General features: G+C 40.0%; 2 protein-coding genes across 2 annotated transcripts in view; one reads left to right on the top strand and one right to left on the bottom strand.

Moving 5' to 3' along the window:
* The window catches only part of LOC311052606 (ribonuclease inhibitor-like), a 436,715-nt gene that overhangs the window by 290,416 nt on the left and 120,098 nt on the right, over window positions 1-26,201 (top strand). The gene's annotated exons all lie outside the window — the stretch shown is intronic.
* Window positions 15,559-25,548, bottom strand: LOC311051316 (ATP synthase mitochondrial F1 complex assembly factor 1-like; the record flags this gene model as incomplete). Its single annotated transcript, XM_084065869.1, has 9 exons — window positions 15,559-17,144; window positions 17,490-17,597; window positions 19,419-19,514; window positions 21,001-21,048; window positions 22,293-22,343; window positions 23,415-23,477; window positions 23,988-24,047; window positions 24,833-24,941; window positions 25,331-25,548. The coding sequence occupies 9 exons, from the start codon at window positions 25,546-25,548 to the stop codon at window positions 16,968-16,970; spliced, it is 930 nt and encodes a 309-aa protein (XP_083921995.1). The 3' UTR covers window positions 15,559-16,967.

Below are 26,201 nucleotides of genomic sequence, written 5' to 3'. Positions count from 1 at the left end.
AAAAACGGTGGTCACAAACGTAATATCTGGACTTGTGAGGCGCACTTTCTTTTTTTTTCTACAACGCAGTCTACAACGCTAACCCTTCCACAGTCAATGCAAATCTATACTTTTGCAAAGTTAGCCAATCACATTACAGCTAGTGTCATCACCACTAGCTGTAATGTGACTTTGCAAATTCAGGACTGTGATTGGCTAGCCGCTAGCAAAACACATGACACATGTGCAGCCCTATGAATAGCAGTATGGACTTAAAAAAATATTGTTATGTTTTTTTTAAAGTGAATCACTTCCATCACTGTGACCACACCGCCCACTTCACACTGTGTGCTTTTTTTGAAAACAGCTAATAAAGTATTCAATCAATCAAACTGCTGCTCCGATCCGCACCAAACTTGGGTGGATCATCATGATCGTCAGTGCGTTCCCCAGGGGCCAAGTCAGGGCCCCGCAGGGGCCACAGGCCCACCGTTGCTCCAATCCGCACCAAACTTGGCACAAACGCTATTCAGGGGTTTGCCATGGTGTGACCATGAGTCACACCAAACAACAGGGAAAAAACGTCACTACAGCAGTGTTACAGCAGTGTTACAGCAGTGTTACAGCAGTGTTACAGCAGTGTTACAGCAGTGTAACTGGATTTTCAAGCCAGAAGCCTTCCAATGAAAGTGCGTTGAAGGGATTTAAAAGAAGACAGAGATTTAGAAGACATTCATTTATCAGTCTGAGAACCTCAGGCTGCACACTGGCTCGTAAGGTTCCCCAGGGTTCTATACTAGGCCCCCTCCTTTTTTCCGCTCGACACCAGGGGTCAGCAAGTAAGTTTGGCCCCGGCCCAAATTCTATTTTTTTCCTAAGCCATTAGACCAGTGGTTTTCAACCCTTTTCATATCAAGGTCCATTATTCATTCGGCATTTGAGCCACGGACCACCATTTGGTGAGATTTAGACTCTCAGACCCAAAGCTTTTTTGTTATCGTTGTAACAGATTTTGTCCACGATTCCATGCTGTATTGATGTTGGTGCCACAGGAGAGATAACTGGCAAACGTTGATCAAAATAACAATTCTTCTACATTCTCTAATTTTGTATACTTCTTGTAAATTAAGTAATGCTGATGTTTAACAATAATTTTACTCTTGAGAGAGTAAAATGAAACCAAATGGACCCACAAGGGTCTATTTGGTTTCATTTTACGCTCTCAAGAGTTAAAGATCTATAAGGGTCCATTTGGTTACCAACTCTCCATCATTTAGCTGGGGACCACCTGGAACCCCCTCAAGGACCACTGGTGGTCCATGGACCACTGGTTGAGAACCATTGCATTAGATGATGGGCCAGAACACCATCATTTAACTATGGACCATGGAACATGCGACAAATCACCTTATTAATAATGACTATATTGCTCTAAAAGTGAATAAATAAAGAGGCGTGTGGTATAACTACACATGTGTGTGGAATAAAATGTTACATGGTGCATACAGAAAGGCTTGTGTAATCATTTTGTGGTGGCCCCATCCTTGAATGTGGCACCTTAGGATATTTAGTTGATAAAAAAAAAACATTTCATCTGGAGACAGTCATACTCGAACAAGAGCTCTTTGATGTTTCAAGGTCTCTCTTAGAAGAGAGAGAAACAATGTCTTGTTTAAGCCACTGAAACACAGTTTTGGTTTGTTATTTTAAATGTGAGAGATGTTTTTCATCCTTTCAGAGGACAGTTGACAGTGAAAACATGACATCCAAAGAATTCAAATAGAACATTGCATTCATTCTACCAGGTTTCATCAATGCAAAGCCTTTGCTGTCCACATCCTACTGTCAATCAGATATTGTAAATTATTTACAAAATCATTTGCCGGGCCAGACTTTATCGCTGGCGGGCCAGTTCTGGCCCACGGGCCGCCTATTGCCTACCACTGCTCTACAATAAATATCTTCACAGAAAATGGCAGATCGATTTAGCTCACAATTGTGACATGGGCTTGCAGATCAGACATTTTCGCTGAATGTTTAGCCATTCATGTGGTTAAAGTTATGAGTAAAATCTTCAGATCAATCCTAAACAAACAGGAAGCCAGTCTAGGGAAATGAAACAGGGCGTCCGGGACCCCTAGAGGGTCCTCAGAGTAACTATAGGGGGTCCGCCAAATCTTTGTGTGATATGATTATTATTTTTTTACCTTAACCACTTGAACCCTTTTCTGAGGAGAACTTTAGCCAAAAATAGCAGATCTACAAGCTCACAACGCCTCGCACTGCGAGGCGTTGTGAGCTTGTACATCGGCTATTTTTGGCAAAGAGGTATAGGTGTAGAGGGGGAAAAAAACAGTAAACGTAAACAAAAAAAAAGTTGAATCTAAAACACAATTTTATACAATATAGAGTAGGGGGTCCCTGCTTCATCTCTCTCTCAGCTAGGGGGTCCTTGGGCTGAAAACGTTGAAGACCCCTGCTCTTATCTCCATATTTTAATGGAGATAAGGGCAGAAAGCTCTTATCAGAAACCTCTGATAAGAGGAGCAGAAACCTCTTATCTATCTATATTTAAACTTTTTGTGTTTTTTAGTATATTAATGCCCTACTTGATCATACTACAGCGTCACAAAAAAGCATCAAAAGTAGCAGATCTACTAGCTCGAAACGTGGCACGGCTACTTTTATTTGGCTGTTTTTGAATTAGATCCTGGTTTCCACCTGACAGAGATGATATGTTCACTTCACCTGGTTTTATTATAGAATAGTATAGAGACCCTAGTATTGGTTTTAAGTGGTTAAAGGGATATTTCATTTTCAAAACAAGTTTGGGGTCATTTTAACTTCTACTCAGGCTTTTGTGAGCTTGATTCAGTATTTACATATTTGATATTCATTTCTTCAGACACGCCCCCTCTTTATACAAGCCCATTATAACATTATTTATAATGTTTATTGCACGGGAAAGGAATACATTCATTCAATTTGAGACATGATGCTGCACCTATGAACAGTTTATTCACAAATCCTCAATGTTAATTTAACTCAGAATAGTGCACTAAATGGACCCTTACGGGTCCCAAAAAAGGTGGCGTGAGTGATATTTTTTGGTTAAAACAAAGATGTACTAGTTAAAAACTTAAATAGCACTATATTCTGATCGTAATCACTGCTATTAGAGTGCCTGTTCAATAACAGAGGTCTCCCTGTCTCTCCAGCTCTTTAATAAACAAAAAAAACATTTTCAGTTTCAGTTACAAATGTCATCTGATCAGGAGAGGAGTAGCAATTTATCAGTTTCAGTTTGATAGTATTTCAACTCCAATTTGGTCTACTCATTGATTAATGTATTTCATCACTTCCAATTTCACTTGTGTATCCTCTGTCCTGTGTGAGATCTACCTCCTGATTGGATGAAATTGGTAACCTGACCTGAAAATGCATTTTGAGAGTATTTTGAGACAGCGGAGACCCCTGTCACTGAACAAACACCCTGTATAGTCTATAGAAATGATTCTCTATATTAATTTATGATATAGAATATAGATCTATTTAACACTTACTTTAAGGGGGAAACAACATCACTTATGGTACCTTTGAATGAACAGTGCAGGATGGGATTAAGTAACAACTGGTGGAATTTGCTTTTGTACTTAGTGTTATCAGCATATAGTTTCTAACACTGTCACAATAAACCAACACAGCCATGTTTAGCTTAGCCTGCAGCCTAATACTGTAGGCCTACTGTAGGCCTATGTGTGATGACTCACAGACAGAGCAGCAATCATTCTATATGATGGCTTTATTCTAGCATACATACAGCAGCTCTGGCTGTCATTACAGCCCACCCATTAAAACATCATTCATATTGGAATGGATTTAGTTTATTCTAGCATACATGGCTCTATACTGGCTGGCATTACAGTCCACCCATTAAAAACAGCATTCATATTGGAATGGCATTGGAAATTAGCTAAATATGGATGTGGGTTTAAAAAGCCATGCAGTTTGTCTATTTTTGGGGGGGCCTGAGGCCAGGCCCCCCCAAAAATAGACAAACTGCATGGCTTTTTAATCCCATAATACCGTTAAAACAGAACAAATTAGAGCAAGTTGACAGCATCCAACTAAAAGACATTTGCATGATCAGTCAGGTAGCCTACACATCCAGATCACTGATCAGCATAATCAATAATCAACATTTGGCAACAGATGACTGAAAATAATGCTCATCATTCATCATCATCACACCAGACAGCCATGGCAGGCCTGTCACATTCTTTTAGGTGAACCGAAAAAAGGTGTCTGTTTTAATCACATTATCATTACTGTAACAGCGCTGAGCTGACAATTAAGCATCATGTTTAATTACGATCGAGGAACACAATTAACGGATCTTTAATTACCTCTGAACCGGGTTGGTTTCTTGGTCTTATTTCACCTTCTTGTCTTCACGGTAGAGAAGATGATGAATGAATGAATGAATGAATGAATGTAGGCTACCTGGTGATGATGATGATGAAGAAGAGGAGATCAACTCATGTAGGGATTAATTAGATTGATCTTCATGGGTGATCAGTGTCAATATTCCACTCTTGTTCATTCAGGTTGTGTTGATGAATGAAGCGTGCGATGTGTTGTGTAATAATGATGTGTTACTGTACAGCTGTCAGCCTCCTCCTGCACGGGGAAAGGTGGAGCGTCGATTCTGTGTTACACGGAGACTTGTGACCCATTGAATCCTGCGACGTCCTGGGGGTCGCTGTTTCGCACTTCGGCTAAATTGCTTCTATTGCAGGGGTCTTCAACAGGGGGTCCGGGACCCCTAGGGGGTCCTCAGAGTTACTACAGGGGGTCCACCAAACCTTTGTGTGATAGGATTTTTTTTTTTACATTAACCACTTGAACCCCAGCATCCCTTTTCTGAGAAGAACTTTAGCCAAAAATATCAGATCTACAAGCTCACAACGCCTCGCCTTGCAGAGCGAGGCGTTGTGAGCTTGTAGATCTGATATTTTTGGCAAAGAGGTATAGGTGTAGAGGAAAAAAAGAGCAGATATCATTTTAAAAAAAAAAGTTATATGGGGGTCCCTGCTTCATCTCTCTCTCAGCTAGGGGGCCCTGGCTTGAAAACGTTGAAGACCACTGTTCTATTGATTGATTGAGAAATGCAAACAGCACGAGTACAGTCATATGCTTGGTCTAAAAGGATAACACTAATAAAATATTGGGGACTTGTTTCCATTGAGGTCCTACTTATTCAATTCATCAACATAGCCTAACAAAATAACACCAACATACAATATCATCAGAAATATAAAACACAGAATAGCTAAAAGGGGGGGGGGGGGTCGAGATAGAAGATTGTACTAATCATCGTTTCTAAAACTATGTAGTAAACTATGAAAAAAACCCGCAGATGCTGTATTATAAAAACAAATTAAAAAATAAAAATAAAATAAAATAACCTTTAAATCATATGGAAGTTGGTGATTTCCCTTTTCTTCTCTTTTTTTTGGAAACTGTCCACCAAGTGGCATGGTTCTCATTCCCCACATGATGTTGGGGAATGAGTTAGGGAATACGAGGCGCTGTGAGCTTGTAGATCTACTATTTTCACAATATTTATCTGTACTCCTACAATTCCAAGTGCTTGTCAGGGTCTTGTCAGGGCCAGTTCAAATATGTTTTTTTTGGGGGGCAGGGTCCCAGTTCAAATATGATTATCCTGAGGGGTCCCAGTTCAAATATGATTATTTTGGGGGGTCACGGCCTGAAAAGGTTGAGAACCACTGGTCTATAGTCAGAGAATGTAGCTATTATAATTTCCATAAAAAACACAAGTCACCATTTCTGCTACCCCCCCACCCCCCTGAGTCACATAATTCGATAGGTCACAGGTGTCGCTGTAACCTGTCCTATAAATAGCCTGTGTCTCGGTGTGTCTGTAGATGTGAATGAAGATGCTTTTTTGTTTTTTCTCTCTCTCCCGATAAACAAGAGAGACGCTCGCTCTGCCCGGTGCCGCAGAGAGAGAGAGGCAGTAGTAGATGTAAGATGATCCTCCAATCAGATGTCAGAATACTGAACATGTTATGACTCATTACTGGGGCGGTGATGACGCGTGTTAGAGCTTAACAGTGGTGTAAAGTAACTAAGTACATTTACTCAAGTACTGTAGCCTAAGTAAAATGTTGAGGGATTTTTTTTACTTTATGGAGTATTACCAATATTCAGTACTTTTACTTCTACTCCACTAGGCTACATCTCAGAGGCAAATATTGTACTTTTACTTCACTACAATTATTTGAAAACTTTAGTTACTAGTTAGGCTACTTTGTAGATTTAGATTATTATTACAAAACATACATTACCCACTTCAGCCCTATACATTCGGCCATTTGAAAATAGCCGATCTACAAGCTCACAATGCGACGCATTGTGAACTTGTAGATCTGCTATTTTCAAAAGATTTTTATACATTTTATATTAGAAAATTACTAATATGAAATACTAGAAAACTTGTGAAATGGGACATATTCTGCATGAGTACTTTCTACTTTCAGTACATTTTGATACCAATGCTTTTATACTTTTACTCAAGTAAATTTGGAATTCCGGACTTTTACTTGTAACTTGTACTTTTCCACCACTGGAGCTTAATTATATATGTTTTGGAAAATGAATTAAAAAATAAATAAAAATACAACAAAAAGATTCAATACAATAAAGGCAAAAAGTAATTGAAAAAACACGGCCCCTCACTAGGATGGCAGTATGAGTCACCAGAACAGGACAGGTGTTTTCGATAAATCTAACATGGTTAAAATGGAGTTTGAAGTTACAATGGCCCTGGGTTTGTATAGGAAGGGGGGTACGTGTCTGTTAAAATTAATATCAAATATCTAAATACTGAATCAAGCAACTTAAAAACTGTCTGGGGGCTCATAAATGTCTGAGTAGACGATAAAATGACACCATTTTATTTGTAAAGTGAAATATCCCTTTAACACTACTTAAGACTCTGTGGGATGGTCAAGTGAGTGATGGCATCCTCTGGGTCATCAGGTGGGCACCCTCCTTCCTCCATGTTTTGCTGATAGGCCCACAACACCTCCAGAGGGTTCAGCTGTGACACCCAGCGTCTCAGGCTCACCGGCCTGGATGCCATCAAGTCATTTGAGGGCCCAGGTTGAGTCCTTCCTACTTTATCCACAGCCACTGACTCCCCCTTTCTGCGGCTCTGGAGAGGTCCTTGACTGCCTGCCGATGGGCCTTCCCTCGCTCTCCCATCTCTCGGAGTATAGCCTGGATGTTGGGGTGGCTACAGATCTTCAAGCTCACAAGGCGTCGCATTGTGACCTATTTTTTACTACTTTTGTTTGACACTGTAGTATGGCGTAAGTAGTGCATTCATGTCATAAACATACACATCATCTCTATGTGTTTAATACACATCACACAACATGTGATGTCACGTGATACTGCCTGGCAGTGGTGTACAGTAATGAAGTATATTTACTTGAGTACTGTACTTTACTTGAGTATTTGTATAGCTGGATACTTCAAACTTTCACACCTCTACGTTTCAAAGTCAAATATTGTACTTTTGAGTGTGATCGCTTTGTTATGCCAGAGTGTGGTCTAGCTCTAGCCAACACCAACTCGGGATTCCTCAAACGCTGCCCTCCACAGCCTCCTGTCCAGCATTTGGGTCTTGAGCTCTGCAGCAGTGGCCTAGCCAGACATTTTGGGTGGGCCTGAATATAAATGGGTGGGCCACACCATTCATTCCATAAACTGGCTCAATATATTACAGTATAGTCTACGTTGCAAGCACTAAACGTGTTCTGCTAAGCATTGGCCTGCTCCTCAACAAACTCCCGACACACGTAGGTGCAACAAGCTCTGTCTGATCAGCGAGTCCCCGGTTTGATTCCCAGCGGCCCGGTACTGTGTGTCTTACCCCCCAGAGAGGTAGATATGTAACTAAAGTCCATGGTCCTGTGTCCTCCAGAGTAGGAGTGTATCTGGATCACAGTGCAGATATTCTGTCCTTCTACAGAGTCTCTGACACCATGCCTCTCCTCCACAGAGTCCACACCACATTCACCCAACCCCTCTTTGCTGGATTTTGGCTTTCTGAGGGAAACAACAAACATTGATCAAATACTATACAGCCAGGGAAAAAACATCACATGGATGCACCTGGGACTTATCATCAGTGTTGTAGCCTGGGGCCATCGGGTGTTAACATACACCCTCACCCAGGTGACTCAGCCGGGGTTGATCAAGCCCCCGACTTACGTCCCAGTAGCTACCTACGGTCAGTCCTCTTAGGGAAAGACAGGGCCCCTCAGTCCGCTTCTCCGGAACTACTCTGCCGGGACCAGGGGAGGCTCTGGCACGTGGAGGGACTAGGCTCTGTGGGTTGCCTCCTGTCCGGGCCCCTCCTTCGTCTCACCAGGTCCAGGACCTGAGCGTTTTTACATTGTGCTAAATCAAATCAAATCTAAAGTAGATTAGACAGTTGTTTGTCTCTCATGATTCCACAATGATAATTTTATAACTATATTATGTGACAAATAAAGCAGACATTGAGCCGTGCATGTACATCTAACACTGACAACACATTGTGCATATTTAGTCTACATAGTACTGTATATAATACATACTGCATTCTGATACCATGTAGTGATTAGTTCCAGGTTACTGGGGTCATAAAGATAACAGGTGGCTTAACAACTCCACATAACTCGTCTGCTTATAACGGTGCTGTGATATGTGGGTTAAAATAAGTGTTAAATCACTCTATATTCTAATAGGAATCACTGCAGTTTGTTCAGTAACAGGAGTCTCCCTGTCTCTCCAGCTCTTTCAGGTTGTGATACCAATTATACGTTATAAGATTATTAACAGTACAGGTAGTAGAGTCAAAGGTGATGCTAAAAGGAAAACACAAAAATCCCCAGAGGGCTTGTTTCCATTGCGGTCCATTGTACTCAATTCATCAGTAATACATATAAACCATAAAATGCAACGCAAAATATATTGGGATAAAACTCAGAATTAAAAGGTATATTTACAGAGAAAGGAGGGATGGGGCAGAGGATTCCACTATCAAGATGCTCAAGGAGTTATGTCCACTTGTATTGAGAATAGGACTTCCTTTTTGGGGAGTGTTAATTTTGTGGACTAAAACGATGACGAAAAACGTTAGTCAACTACTATACCTTTTTTCACTGGCGAAAACGTAATAAACTAAATAAAAACTAAGCTATGATGGCTAAAACTACGACTAAATATATTGATGTTAGGGAGGGACTAGTGGAGATGAAATCCAGTTAGAACTCAGCCAAGTCATTTTATGCTTGGTTGCACACTGGTGCCGACTTCCGAGCTCCGAAAATAGCAGATCTACAAGCTCAGGATAGAGAACTTGCAGATCGGCTAAATCAGGCATTGCAACACCATCAAGGCCTGCCAAAAATATATTTTAGTCGACTAAAACATTTCAGATGACAAACTAAATGGAATATTATTCAAAAGACTAAAACAAAAATGAACACTGGTTTTGAGTTTGGCTACCATATGGAGTCGAGAACCTTGAGTTCTCAACCTTTAACAAAAAACGTTCCGTTTTAACCACAAAAATATCACTTACAGAACCTGTAATTGCTACTACATAATACAGCATCATATACACAATTGAATGAATCCACACGTGTTGCCTTCTCAAATTTTATAATGTACATCAACAGAATGCAGACAGATATATGACACACACACACACACACACACACACACTATACAGTGAATAAACATTCTGTTTTGATGAGAAAAAAACACATTGGGATATTTTCACACCTTCAGTCAATATTGTATATAATCTAAATGCAAGTACAATAATGTTTAAAAAACATCCAGCATAAATGCATTCAATTCTTTAACCACTTAAACCCTATAGTGTCCATATTCTGTTCAATTCTTTAACCACTTAAACCCTAGCGTTCATATTCTCTTCAATTCTTTAACCACTTAAACCCTAGTGTTCATATTCTCTTCAATTATTTAACCACTTAAACCTTAGTGTCCATATTCTGGGCTAGTCATAATAGACAAGCATTTGGTGAAAATCGCAGATCTACAACGCTTCACATTGTGAGCTGCGAAAAGATATTTGTACGAGAAAAAAGTAGCGAACCATATATAGACCCCTAGTGGACTCCAGCATCAATACATACTTGAAGTGTTCATATTCATTGTCAAACTCAGAATTTGTAGATCTACAAAGTAACTTGCAACTGAAGTTTTCAAATAATAGTGGAGTAAAAAGTATATTATTTGCTTCTGAGAGTAAATAAAGTACACTACTTGAGTTAATGTACTTATTCATTTCCCCAGACCAACACACAAACATCTGTGTTGTTTTTAAAGAATGGTGAGCGTGATATGAAGAGCTGGCATTATTATTACTACAATTATATGATTTAATATGTTGTTTAAAACCAAGCAGCTAAACATGAAACTGTGCACACGCACGTTCATGCACCGCTGTGTTTCAGAACACTGGCACTTTTGCATCAACTATGCAAATGAGAAGCTCCAACAACTGTTGAACATGCATGTGTTCAAAGTGAAACAGATAAATGATATACAGTAGGCTATATATAAAAATTGTATGTATCATTATAAATATATATATATATATATATATATATATATATATATATATATATATATATATATATAATATAAAATAATAATAATTAGATAATCGTTATAATATTCTTGGACCGGTGCAAGACGTACAAAAGCAAAAGCAAAAGCATTTGCCAAGAATGTTCCTTAACATGGCAGAGCCTCATGGGCATCCTGGATCTTCTGGATGAAGAGCGCAATATGCCTAAAGGTAGAGTCATCACCACCCAACAGCTGACAAGGCAGGTCGGCTGGAGACTATTGAGTGTGACGCAATGACGTCACCTCCCAATGGAAGATGAGAAGCTCCAACAACTGTTCAACATGCATGTGTTCAAAGTGGAACAGGAGAAATACATGGCAGACAGAGATATCTCCATGCTGGCCTTTGGAATGGAGAGGGTAGTTTGGAGCTTTGTGCTAGAACTGTTGTCCTATTAGAGGAGCGAGTTTGTGACCGAAAGGTTCTTGGTTCGATTCCCCCGGATCGGCAGAAGAGATTTGAGGTGGGGAAGTGAATGATCACCCCCACCCCACCCCTCCCCTCCCCCAAAACCCCTGAAGTGCCCTTGAGCAAGGCACTGAACCCAGAGACTGCTCCAGTGGAGCTGCTCAGTGGCCAACAGTATGAGACTGTGGTGGTTGTACTGGTCAGCTCCCAGGTTTTAATGTGTGTGTGCCTGTGAGAGTGTGAAGCACGGCGTTGCTGAAAAGGAGAATTTGTTCTCAGCGAGCGAACCTACCCTGGGTAAATAAGAAAAAGCAAACAAAGATGGATATTAATTATATAAAAAGTATATGATAACCTAATTTCTTAACATTTAATTTATATATAATTATATTATTAGATTCTTGGACTAGCCCAAGACAGACAAAAGCTAAATAATTCACCAAGAATGTGACTAGCTCTTTGAGAGAATGTTCAGATCTGGCATGAAGGAGTCCAAACAGTAATAATGGAGTCTCGAGACGGTTGAATATAAATGATATACAGTAGGCTATATATATATATATATATATATATATATATATATATATATATATATTTTTTTTTTTTATATAAAATAATAATAATTAGATAATCGTTATAATATTCTTGGACCGGTGCAAGACGTACAAAAGCGAAAGCATTTGCCAAGAATGTTCCTTAACATGGCAGAGCCTCATGGGCATCCTGGATCTTCTGGATGAAGAGTGCAATATGTCTAAAGGTAGAGTCATCACCACCCAACAGCTGACAAGGCAGGTCGGCTGGAGACTATTGAGTGTGACGCAATGACGTCACCTCCCAATCGAAGATACAGAAATGGAGAAGCCAATAGAAGACCTCCCACACATCACCATAGTTTTGTTTTGTGCTTTGTGCTGTAAACGCAGCTACGACAGAGCGGGGGAGGCCGCCCCAGTCATTAACTGTCCTTTTGTTCTTTATGATTTTCCAATAGTGGTGTAAAGTACATTTCAAAGAATTGTAGTGGAGTAAAGGTATAATATTTGCCTCTGAGATGTAGTGGAGTAAAGTGTGCGTAGTTGTGCAGCGATGGCACACACCGGAAAATAGCCGATCCCTGCGACAGCTTGTAGATCTGCTATCTTCCGGCTTAAGACTTCCGGTTAAAAATGGCAGATTTTTTTTAAAGGGCATTCATAAAATTTGCTTCCTAAAATATTGATGTCCCCACGCGTGTGTGTGTGTGGTCATTCAGAAGCACAATGAACCAGGAGAAAGTGCTGGAGAAGCTTAAGAAAGATGTCCGCTTTCTTCTGGTGTCCGCCAAGGAGGGACACCAGACCGCCTGAGGAGGGACTACAGCAGCATGCTGGGACACCCCGTGCCTCTCAGGCAGACCCAAACATGGATTTAGAAAGATACTCCAAATGGTACACAAATTGCATACAAAAGGTCTCTTAAGTGAGCGCCGTCTGGCGTCAATTCTCACGGACGTCCTATGTTTACTGGTGCTAGATCCCGCGAGAGTGTGTTGCTGGGACAGAGAAAGGTCAATAATAAAGTATATTTTCGCCTGATTTGTCTCTTGAAAAAAAAGCATTTTAGTGTCAAAATGGTCTGAATATTGTGTGGCTTGTGGCGATTGGGGCCAATTTTAGTTCAGAGACCATGGGGTAAGGAATGGTTCAGAAGCTGTGTTCACGTTCACTCTTCTATTGCAATGAATATCTCCCACCTAATTCCAGTGGTGTAAAGTAACTAAGTACATTTACTCAAGTACTGTACTTAAGTACAATTTTGAGGCATTTTTACTTTACTGGAGTATTTCTGTACTTTTACTTCTACTGATCTACTCCACTGCATCTCAGAGGCAAATATTACACTTTTACTCCACTACAATTATTTGAAAACTAATACATCTAAAACTTACATTAACCACTTCAGCCCTATTACATACATAGGCCATTTGAAAATAGCCGATCTAAAGGTTCACAATAAGACGCGTTTTGAGCTTGTAGATCTGCTATTTTCAAACAGTTTAGTACTTTTACTTTAAGTATATTTTGATGCCAATACTTTTGTACTTTTACTAAATTTTGAACACAGGCCTTTTACTTGTAACAGTATTTTTATATTGTGGTATTGCTACTTTTACTTAAGTAAAATATCTGAGTACTTCTTCCACCACTGCAAAATTGAGAGAATAAGTAAGCATTCACTAAAGGCATGAGAAATGAATGTTTGTCCCACTACCACCAGACAGGTTAAACGTAGCTTACAGAACAATAACATGGTACATGGTGATGACTCTTTGTGTACGGCCCATTGGTAAGGAGGAACATGCATTTGTGGAATGAGCAGCATAGCTGAATAAGCAGAAAAAGGTGGTTTGCATCGGCAGAGAAGATTTGGCAACTTTTTCATGGACGCAAGCCACATATTAAGTTGTAATGCACTCTAGAAGGACTTATGTTTTGTTTTTGAAGGCTGGACATTACAGCATTTACTTTAGTTTTAAAATATTCAATTTAATGTTTGTCTGAAGGAGAGTGATTATAAGCACATCATTCAGTTCATAATACGTATTTTACTATTTTCATTAACTATTGAAAAAGTAGCCATTTGCAGTAAAATAGAATATAGAAACCTGAGATGCATCGAGATGCACAATACAATCAAATTAAATAAAATCCGAGATTCATAATCGAATCGTGAGGCAAATTAAGATGCACGACGCACTGAAATACTGCCATGAAAATAAAGTCATTCATAGTTTATATTCTTTATAATATGTATAATTATATTAGTATCTGAACTGGGGCCATGATTTAGAGGGCAAATAGTGAGATAAAAATGTGTCTTTCGTCAGAGGAAGATAGCGGAACAGATACCGCGCTTTGTTGACTTTAGAGCAGACAATCTCACAACAATCTTCAGAGGCAAGACGGATAAAATAAAGGATAAATGATGTCAGCCACGGCAATAATAGCATATGTTGTTCTGCTGAGCCACCATATCGCACTGTGGGTGAAATTCCTTCACCGTGACAGCCCTACCAAAGAGTTGGCTTTACTGTCCCAGTTCTAACATCTTTACAAGGAGACAACCTCCCGATGATAAATCACCTCAGTCTGGATCTGGTAGTAAATCTGCTGCTGAACAAGCGAAGACAATGCTCCTGGACACAGACATGGAGCTGACTGCATCGGACACTTATATAATACAAACTGTAGAAACTTGTCTCAGAGAGAAATAATCTGAAAATGGCAAAGAAGAACGTCGCTGAGAAATCGCTGAGAAAAACTGCACAACCCATAATGCTGTAAAATCTGACGAACATCCGGTGACGTCGACGTCTCCAATTAGTGGAGCTCGTTTTACTATGGAAATGTTCTCCTATTACAGTACATTGACCAGTGACTGACCACACAAATACATAATGGGGAACCAAGTCTATAAACATTAAGCTATGTTGTTTCACTGCGTTGCTGGGTCTGCTCTGCTGCCTGCTATGCATTTAAATCAAAGTCCTTTATACATTTGCACTGTTGAGCCAGCTCTCTCTGGAGTGGCGTGTGTGTGTGTACAGCCCTGAGCCAATACTATGAAAAGGAAAGCACAATTGGAAACACTTGCCGATCAGTTAACATGGCACTGCTACCAGGAGTTACTACACCAACTCAACCCACAGCAGCCAATTGAGCATAAACATGCTAACACAGGTCTTGAATTATAGGTAAAAGTGAAGAATTGTGAATCAAAAAGAAGCAATATCTTCAGCTTTTTCACTACCTGCACATGCCAACGGCCAATTCCTGTGTGCCATTTGAGATCTATTGGTCAGCACACTGAAGAGAAAAGGCATCAGCAGGACTCCCCATCCTGTTGGATATTGTGAGACCATGTGTTCCTCCATGAAAAAGCGCCACGATCAGCTGTGGTGGATGAGAAGAGGTTGGGAACAGGGCTACCAGCGTAGATCAGACTATAATTATTTATGGACGATTAATTGTTCTTAACCCATTGAGACCTGAAGCCAATTCTACATGTCTCCTAAATCTCAACAGTTTCCTGAAAAACGTATGTTTCTATATCAGTGGTGCTCAATCTTTTTCATGTCAAGGACCCCCAAAATTATATGTATTTGGCCGCCGACCCCCATCAAAATATTTTGTTCCAGGGACCCCCAGAATCAACGATTCGAGTAAAAAAATGTTCGCTTAAAAAATGTATATATTCAAAGATTTGCACACATTTTCACGATTTTTAAAAAATAGCAGATCTACAAGCTCATAGCGCGGCACTCGGTGCCGCGCTATGAGCTTGTATATCTGCTATTTTTGAATAGCCCAAAGTGTAAAATAATGCTTTTTAGCTCAAATCAAAAAATGACACAGTTCCAGGTCTTAATGGGTTAATTGCAGTAGAATAGGGGGGGGGTGGGGATATGGTTGCAAAGCTGAACCTAAAAATGAATGATGTTAAGGGCACCAGCAGGACTCCCTGTCAACCTCAACGGGAGGATCTACGTTATAGGTGGTGAGGATTTAACAGACCTGAGTTACAACCCAGAGACCAGTGGAGCTTGTGTTCCACAAACTTAAAGGAACTTACTGAGGGTCACCACCAAAAGCTCTGAAAAGCGGCAGTATGAAATATCGAGTCTGAAACTGACTCCAACATGTCCATTCCCACAAGCAATTTCATCCTAGAGAGTCCCAAGTGCATGTACATCAAGCTGTCTCACGCTAAGGAAACAGGAGATAGGCATGATAAGTTGTGAGCTGTGATGTGGTTTCTGAGAAACGACAGAAAGACATTCTAGGAATAAGTAAAATTTTGAATACAGGCCTTTTCCATGTAACAGAGTATCTCTACATAGTGGTATTGCTACACTTAATGAAGTACCATTGAGGTTAAACCATCAGGTCTTCCAGATGCAGGTCCGAGAGACTGAGCTTTCTGTTGAAGGACTGAAGACACATATAGAATAGCTGTAGAACTTTGAAACACACATTTATAGATTTGCTATTTTTGAAAATTATTTGACATTTGTTTTTGAAGAGCAGATCTACAAGTTCACTTTGCATCGTGCGACATGTAATATAGAAAATAGCAAAGCTTGTAGATTTGCTATTTTCTGTGAAAAAGGAAGGGGCCTTGTATAGACCCTTGGGGGACTCCGGTCAACAAAGTATACAGGGTTTAAGTGGTTAAGTGAGCAGGACTCTTCAACAGGAATCAACAGACTCCTTATCAGACCACGTTACACTGATGTCACACTGATGGGTTGCAAAAAAAAACAAAAAGGAAAAGAAGTCACAGAACTCACGTGTTCAAACTGTTGGCTGCAGTTTTCCCCCCAGTGCGGAGGAAGACGACTTAGGATGTTTACTGTGATCTCTCACTGTTTAAATATATACTCCATATACAGTACAATATACAGTATGTTGTGAGTAAGCGATTCCCAAACCAGCTGTCCTCAAAACCCTACCTCCAATCGCAGTGATCAACTGTGAGACACTCATGTACATGCAGGACTATCGCCTGCTCTCCCAGCGTTCACTCAGGAGCACCTCACAAGCCTCATACACAGGACGGTGAGTGAACCGAAATGTGCTCCTGAAAACACCATGGTTGGACATCTGTTGGGAATAGCTTACATGTAATCTGCATGCGTGTGTGCAGTCTCAATGTTTATACCAATTACAAACTGGGCTATACTTTCAGTCTCTCCATCTCTCTCTAGTGTCATCCTGAAAGTGTCAGTCTCTCCATACAAGGCTGCTGTGTCTCATAACAAATTTCAATGAAAGTATTGTATTTCTCTCTGGTATCACGCTGTAGTGGCAGCAGGTCCCAGTCCATTCTGCTCCAGTTCAGCGATCACAGACGTGTGTTTGAAGTCAGTTGGTCTGTGGTTGAACGACTCCACCAATCGGAACGTCTCCTGCCTCTGCGTGCCGTAGAACAGCTGAACCTGATTGGCCAGGCACTGGGACTGATGGACGCTCTGGAAAAAGAGGGAGTGGTCAGAATGGTACATTTAATAACTTAAACATTTTATTCACAGAGAAAAAATGGTTTAAATCAGTGCTAAAACCTTCCACCCCCAACAGGGACAAAGATTTTTCTCCCCATCCAGATAACAGACTGCGGTGCAGTCTGCTATCCAAGAAACACTGGTCACGATTTGTCTATTTAGTTGTTTATACAGTATATAGATATATTTTATATACACAGATAATCTCTCCAATAATCTCATTACAAATTGAACAAACTTGAACTGTAGGGGGAATATACAGCCTGCAATACTTACTACGGACGGTAGGGGGAGCATGTAGCCTGCATTACTTACAATGAACTTGTTGTCCATCTCTGCAGTCATGAGGATGATTCCCTTGTCTTTGCTGAGCTCAGGATAGTGGTAGAGAATCAACTGGCTGGGAGCGTTCTCTCCTACGGTCTAACATAATATCATAACACAATATAATTAATAACAGAACATAATAACAACTATATATTAAAAAAAAACTGATAATAGATAATTTAATGAAATAATCTGAGGTCAGGATAGTGGTAGAGGAGCGTTCTCTCCTAGGGTCTAACAGAGTGGGGGTGCAACAGTTCATCGAGCTAATCGATTACATAAAAAAGATACCTCTGTGAGTAAGCTCATTATTGCTGTGTTGATATGGATACAGATACTTTTGGAAATGCAACTTTTTTTACAAAAACAAAACACTAGTATTTTATAAAATGTCTCTGAAAACTTAGCAACTTACAGGAATATCTTTCTCTTTTTCTTTTGCAAGGAGGAAATGGAAAGCTTGCGCTGAAAACTGCTCACGTAAAAGTGATGGAACGTGTCATATGAGGTCATTGTATGTGGACTGGTGCAAATATTCCATGGTGAGCTCTGGACACAACGGATTGGGAGACATTTTCACAGTAGAACCAAAATCGCATTGTTTTCGATGTACATGCGTTATTATTGAGGTAGCTAAAGAGCAGAGTATGTTTCTGACTGAGCAGATTCGTCAGGTTTCCAGGCTAGTTAGCCCAGTAAGAAACACTCTGTGCTCTTTAGATACCTCAATAAAATGCATACAGCATGCACATCAAAAAACAAGAGACTATAAAACAAAGGGTAATATGTCTTTTATTTTCCTGAACCATTATTTAACAAAGGTCTCAATCATTAAAAGATAAGTGTTTATTCATAAGCTTGTCCACCTGGTTCTCAATGTCTCTTGCTCTGCACCAGGCAGGATGCTTGTATAGGGTGTATATCTGTATACTTTATTTTATCGTTGCTGTCCGGCAGAAACCAGCTAACTATGTTTCCGCTTTTGCATTTCCCCCCCATAAATCAGTGCTATTGAACACCCTTTACATCTGTGTGTTGATGAAAACATATTGAACCAATGAACAGTATTAAAAAGCGCTTCTGACAAAACCAGCTAACTCCATTGGATCCTCAAACTTTCTGCTAAACCAGCCAAGTCCACCAAAGGGGGGTGGAGTTAGCTGGTTTTGCTGAATCCAGGCTCCACCCCCTTTTGACCTCCAACCTCATTGTGAGCTTTGAGGTCCATTCAGCTGTTCTTATCAATGATAAACAAAACCTCCTAACTCCATTTTTTTTTCCTGAAAAATTAACATTTTGGAGTTAGCTGGTTCCTGCCCGACAGCAGAGATATTTGTTTGACTTTGAAGGTGTATTTATTGTGATGTTATTCTTCTTGTCCTTATCTGTAACTAACTCTGGCGCCTGAATTTCCTATTGCCTTCCAGCTCACCTCCCAGTGTTTCCAGTGCCTGATGAATCTACCAGCTGGAATTACTGGACAAGGAAGTGACGTTAGTGACCCATTAGTCTCGTGTAGCCAGACAACTATTCCACAATGTCTGAATGCTACATACAGTAGATTCTGGAACTAAACCTCCCGAAGCAGCAGAGCAGAGAAAGGAAGCCGTCATCTGTTCATCAATATGTTTTTGAATATCTTTAGAACAGATTTTTTCATTCCCATTTCTGATAAGCAGCAGCAGACTAATTTGACTTACAGTAGGACAACTTTACGTGAAACAGAAGCGGGGAGGAAGCAAATCATCCGCTTTACCCGCTGATAATTTTCAGCGCTTCCTTTGCACAGACTGTATGACGGAAGCATGTGAACATTGTCATTGAAGACAACACACTTGACACTAGCCATGACTGAGAACGGCCGGTGGGCGTACCTGGACGTTGTCACTAGCCAATGAGAACTGCCCGTGAGCTTACCTGGACGTTGATGAGGGAGGTGAAGTGAAGTTCATGCCTCGCCCACTGACCCAGGAAGAACTCGTATCCTTCCTTCTGAGGCAACGCGTACAGGAACTACACAGGAAGACATATATGGTCATAAGGAACTGCACAGGAAGACATATATGGTCATAAGGAACTACTCAAGACTTATATGGTCCAGAGGTCGCGCTAGGATTTTAAACTGCCGGTCACCGTGTCAGAAATTATTACAATTTATCGGATTTCTGATAAAAATAACGGACATAATCATCTTTAATGCATGGATGACAAGCAGGTGCGTAAAAGGAGCCAATAATAACAGTTAAAGCATTATATTTGGGACTGAAAACGATTTGAATGTAAAGGAGTAGGATATAGAAAATAATTACAGCTTCATCTTGCATAAGGGGATTAATTATCTAGGCTACAATGATTTCTCAACAAGGTATTGCAATCATTAGTTTCATGGTAAAACATGAAAATGGTAAAAATCTGAATAATGAGCAATAGTCTAAAAGTCAGATCTGCGCAAATCTTTCATAAGGTTGATTGATTAATCTGGCCATATGTCAGGAGTGTGTCCATGCATCTGTTAGATGCACCTTTGGGAAAGTTGAATAAGCTTGTGGTGATCTTGTCTCTTGACTCTCCTCATAAATAATTTAAATTCAAGTTATGTTTGTTTACGGGTTGGGACAATGCGACTGCGTGCATTCCATCTTCCTGGTTTAAAGGAGTAGTTCACCCCAAAAAAAACGTATTTTCCATCAATTACACCCTATGAAGCATTGAATTCATGGAGATTTTTTTGTTTTTGTCACATTCCTAAGCCAATACTTTGATGACTGGCGGTGTCACCGGTAGCAGACTCAAAGAGACTCCTTTGAGTCTCCTACCGGAGACATTAGTATCTTTCTGCCGGTCATCAATTATTGGCTTAGGAATGTGACAAAAACAAAAAAATCTCTATGAATCCAATGCTTCATGGGGTGTAATTGACAGAAATGAATATATTTTTTAACTACTCCTTTAACCACGCTTAACGATCTGACGCTGAAATGGACAGCTGTTGTCTCTGCTTCATCTTCAATTAAATGTGTGTGCATTATTCTTCATTTGTGGTGGGAAGACAACTTTGTGAATTCATACATTTTTCCATGCCAGTTCCACAAGGAACTCCACAGAGCCTTCTCCTGTGACCACCAAAGACGTAGCCTCAGAAACCCTTGCCTTTTCTTTTGTTTCAAAATAAAAAGGCAAGACGCAACCTCTGATATGGTCATAAGGAACTACACAGGAAGACATATGGTCATAAGGAACTACACAGGAAGACATATGGTCATAAGGAACTACACAGGAAGACATATGGTCATAAGGAACTACACAGGAAGACATATGGTCATAAGGAACTACACAGGAAGACATATATGGAAACTAATACAAAATAATGTAATTTTTGGATGTTCTCACGAGTATAGCTGTGTGTGTGTGTGTGTGTGTGTGTGTGTGTGTGTGTGTGTGTGTGTGTGTGTGTGTGTGTGTGTGTGTGTGTGTGTGTGTGTGTGTGTGTGTGTCTTACCACTGGACAGGATCTGGCTCTGTTGAACATGACTTCAAATGTCTGGGTCTGTGTGGAGGGAAACACAATTTAAGGTTAGCTAAAGGGTTCAAGAGGCTTGTAGATCTGCTATTTCGGCTATCTGTCATACGAGGAAGTAAGACTTAACCACTGCCTATACACTTTGTTGACCAGGGTTTCCCAGGGGTCCATACTTGGCCCACTCTTTTTTTCCCCCTCTCCACCAAATCTCTTCACTGAAAATAGCCAGTCTACAACACATCGTGATCTTGTAGAGGTCGGACGGGCCTTAACACTTGGAAAAAATAGCCAATCTACAAGATAACAGCGCATCGCGTTGTGAGCTTGTAGATCGACTATTGAACTGGAGTACTGCATCTCAATCCTGTTCATGTCAACCTAGTCTTGCGTTACCAGACTGTTGCCTCCCACAATTTACAAATGTTTCGTGCATACAGTCTGGGACACGGAAGCTCTGATAATGTATGTGTAAGGGGAAAGCGGATGCCCCTTCCCTACCCACTTACGTTTTAGCATTGTGCAGTCGCGCAAAGGAGTCCGACTGGAATCAACGAATCTCATAAACATCGTTTATGTCTTTCACAGTTTTTCAGCGGTAATTCCATGAAACCTTTCTCAGTTTTCTGTGATAAACAATCCTCGCACAAATAACATGAATCTACCGCTCCTATGACTATACTTCCGCCTCGGTTCTGTTTCCACTGGGACTACAGGTCCGCGGGCACCGCGTCGTGATTGGTCGAATGTCTTTCCGGTCTGAACAACTTCCGTTAAACAGCTTTCAGGAAGTGGAGTTCCAGACTCTATATAGCATTCAGAGATTGTGGAATAGTTGTCTGGTGACGCAAGACTAATGTCAACCTGACGTCACTCTAATGACATGTTCATTGTTGGGTTGTCACTGGAATAAAACCAGCACTCAGTCATTTTAGGTCCTTTTATTATTGTGTGGCACCAAACGAAAATAAAATAACCTAGAAGAACTTTAAACGAGTGCTGGTGATGGTTCTGTTTTACATCAACTCTTTGTGAACCGTGCACACCGTAAGACACTGATTGTGATGAGGGCTCACATTCCTTTTGAAGAGTGGTCATCACTGGCTCATGTATGAACTACATACTGATGTGATCTCTCATACATACATACTATGATTATTATTATTAGTACTGAAACATTCCATATGTACAAACATTGGATCATGTATGAACTACATACTGATGTGATATCACATTATCATTGACACTGAAACATTCCAAGTGTAAAAACTCACCGGTATGACTGCACTGATTGTGTCTTTAGTAGAATAATACTTCATCCACAGCTAAGAGAGACAACAGACAAAATAGATCCAATATTATTAATATTAAACATCATTGTTAAAACTGTATGTCGCATATAGCTCTTATCATGGTGATTCCATCTAAACACACATGCTTGGTTTAGTAACAGATACCGTACAACACCTCCAGAATGATACAAAGATCGACATTGCTCACTTTCTACAGAAAGTGAGCAATGTGTCTCCACCCACATCACATGGCCACACGCTGTGGGCTTGTAGATCGGATATTTACGATAATTAGAACAAAACTGAAAGTGTAAAATAGGGCTCAAAGACACGTATGTACGAATATTAGGCTGTGTTCACACTGTAGGCAAATCTCTTTAGGACTGACTGTCCAAACTGTTATTAAATCTGATATTTAAGACCTACTGTCCACACTGTTATTCTATCTGATCTTTAGGACTGACTGTCCACACTGTTATTCTATCTGATCTTTAGGACTGACTGTCCACACTGTTATTAAAGGTGACCTTTAGGGCTGACTGTCCACACTATAATATGGATATATATGATCTGATCAGACTGACCTCAGAAATCACTAATCACTTTTTTTTGTATAAATCAGTGCTATTTAACACCCTTTACGTCTGTGTGTGGGTTTTACAAATATTGAACCAATGAATAGCATTAAAGAAAACACTTCTGACTAAACCTCCTAAATCCATTGGATCCTCAAACCACCTAACTCATACAGGGGGGAAATCTCCACATTAATGGTCAAAAAACTCCACTTAGAAGGATTTGGTATTTGGGTAAAGGGATGATAATATTAAGACACATTCAAGTATCTAACAATGTATAAAGTCACTAAACCAACTTTGATGAGGCAGCATTGTGTTATTTTAAAAACATGTTTTATTTTAATTTCCTGAAACGTTAATATTTTGGACAAAACTGGTTTCTGCCTGACAGCAGGTGATAGAATATAACATGGATATAATATCAAACTGACCTTACAAATCTCATCACTGATCTTGTTGTGAATGATATAATACAGATATACAGTAATATGTACATAACATGGATATATAATATATTCAGACTGACCTCAGAGATCTGGTCTGCTGTCATGTTGTGAATCATTTCCAGGTTCAGGATGGATCCCAGCGTCTGAACAGGAAACAATTCATCACATCATCACATGGCGGCCATTTTGCTGTGACATCATACACACTGTGGGGTTGCACGGAATACATAATTCTATTACATAATAAATCAAGGGTTGACACTGACGGTTGCCCGACTGCCCGTGGCAAGTAACTAAAACGTCCGGGTAAGTGGAGTGTGCTTTCAGGTTGCCCGACGGGCAAGTGCATTCATTCATTAAATATTATAGGCTATTTATGAAGAACAATGCCACCTTTTTACAACTAGCAGTTGCACTCATTCTGTTTTTTCAAAGTGACTGTCGCCACTTGGCAGTTATCAGTTGGATTTAACATTGTTTTCTAAGCACACATTATTCCTATCATTTTATAATGATAGTCATTTTCTTTTCGGGCAAGTGGACATGACCTTTGGGCAAGTAGAACATGACCTGTACTTGCCCCACGGGCAAGTGCCTCTGAGACCTTAGTGTCAACCCCTGTAAATGTAAGTTTTTTTATTTTATTGTTTTACCTTGTCTTTAGTAAATCCTCCAGAGTGTCCTCCTGTAGAATGTTGGTCTCTCTTGTCCAACTATTAAAAAACAATATCAATGTTTACATTTAATTCTTATTCATCAACATCATTCACATCCATATATCCAGATGTATATCATCTCTTAGTAAACATTATTTAGCACTTTAGAAAAATGTAATAGCTAAAATTAAATTAGCCATTCAGAATATGATTGTACCAGCATTTTGATACATTTTGGGTACAATTGTACAACACAGTCATCCTTTATGATGCATGAGGATCTACTGTCAGAAATCAATTCACAAGTATAAAATATTTAGCAAAAAAACGTTGACATCTATGTGCTGTCTGTCAGAGGTACTGCTGCTGTGTACAGAAGTGGAGGTTCTGTGCTTGCCACCTCTGGTTGCAGTTTCCAGGTATGTAAAATATCTTTAGATAACTTGTGATTTGGCACCATGTAAATAACATTGATTTCAATTGATGGTGTAACTATAGTAATGATAATATGACAGATGCAATGCACATTAAATTAATGTGCAGCGAGACAGCCTGCCTCCTCTGCAGGAGTCACAGACAGCCTGCCTCCTCTGCAGGAGTCACAGACAGACAGACAGCCTATCTCCTGTTCCATCATTCTGACAGACAGGTTAACAGACAAACAGGCAGCATACCTCCTGTCCCTTTAGTCAGACAGACAGGTTAACAGACAGACAGGCAGCCTACCTCCTGTTCCATTAGTCAGACAGACAGGTTAACAGACAAACAGACAGCATACCTCCTGTCCAATTAGTTAGACAGGACAACAGACAGACAGGATAACAGACAGACAGGCAGCCTACCTCCTGTTCCATCATTCTGACAAACTCTGCTTGCTTGGAGTGTCCAAGCGGTTCCTTCTTCACTTCATGACTTTTCTCCAGTCGTGCCTTGAACTCCTGGGGTTTGGCACTAAACAGTAATATAGGAGGAATTAGAGATTTCCAGCAGGTGGTGATTATAATTATGTCAAAAATGCTTCTCTATTACATATCTCAGTAGAGAATAGTGGCATTATTTCCATGTTTATTCATATCCAAGGTTTCATCCTGACAGGATGGTGCACACAGTTGAGAAACGACATCTACTGGACAGTTGGAACATTGCAGGGACTAAAGGTCTAAATGTTTAACCCAACATAACGTCTAATTTAGTAATTATCTATTTAAAACACTCTGTAAGATTTACACAGACAGTTTTGAATCATAATAAAACTAGTTTAGTGCATTAGAAGCGCGCTGTGCTGTCACTGTGTGGTTCAGCCATGTTATTATAACCATGTTAGCATGTTAGCCTCGTACCTCCTCAGCCTGTGGATCTTGTCCTGGTATTTGCTGTAATAAGGATTGTCCTCCAGAGTCTCTGGACGCAGCTTGTGGACGCAGAAGGTTCTGTAGTGAGTCTGAACCAGACCCGGGATGAGAGGAGAAGCGATGCCTGATCTTCTGACCGCTAACATCCCCCGATACCAGCAGGACATTTGCACCACGGCCGCCGCCATCTTGTCTTCACTACCCATCAATGGACCGACTAGGAACGTGTTCACAGTTTATTCATTCCGGGGAGGAGGACAACAGGCACACATGTGTAACTCTACCTGTGTTACCTCAAATATGATCTATAATCATATTAATAAGGGTAATAATAATAGTAATAATAAAAGAATAATAGTAATAATAATAATAGTAATAATTGTAATAATAATAATACTACTGCTACTACTACTACTACTACTAAGAATAAGAATAAGAATAAGAATAAGAATAAGAATAATGATCATGATCATGATCATGATCATGATTATGATCATGATAAGGGTAATAATAATGATAATAATAATAATAACTATAAAAAGTGCTCCTCGGAGCACAGGTCTCCCGCCAGGTCAGGTAGGTTATTGTGGGCCAGCAATGTTCGGAATTCACCAATCAGGATGGAATATGAAAAATCAGATGGATCCGTGTCTTGATCACTTGACTATAGAGATAATGTGTACCGATTTGCATGATGTTTGGACAAAATGTGTAGGAGTATATAATAATATATAATAATATACAAAAATAATGTTTCGTAAAAATCGGCCTCCTGGTGGCGCTATAATAGGGCAATGTTAAAAAGGTGTTCCTCAACGTAGTGCGAATGTGCGTGCAAAGGTTCACCGCAATCAGACGC

Source organism: Gymnoscopelus microlampas (genome assembly GCF_963454915.1).
Source record: "Gymnoscopelus microlampas genome assembly, chromosome: 9".
In the NCBI taxonomy this organism is placed as follows: Eukaryota; Metazoa; Chordata; class Actinopteri; order Myctophiformes; family Myctophidae; genus Gymnoscopelus; species Gymnoscopelus microlampas.
This window is presented reverse-complemented; position numbering and strand designations above follow the sequence as displayed.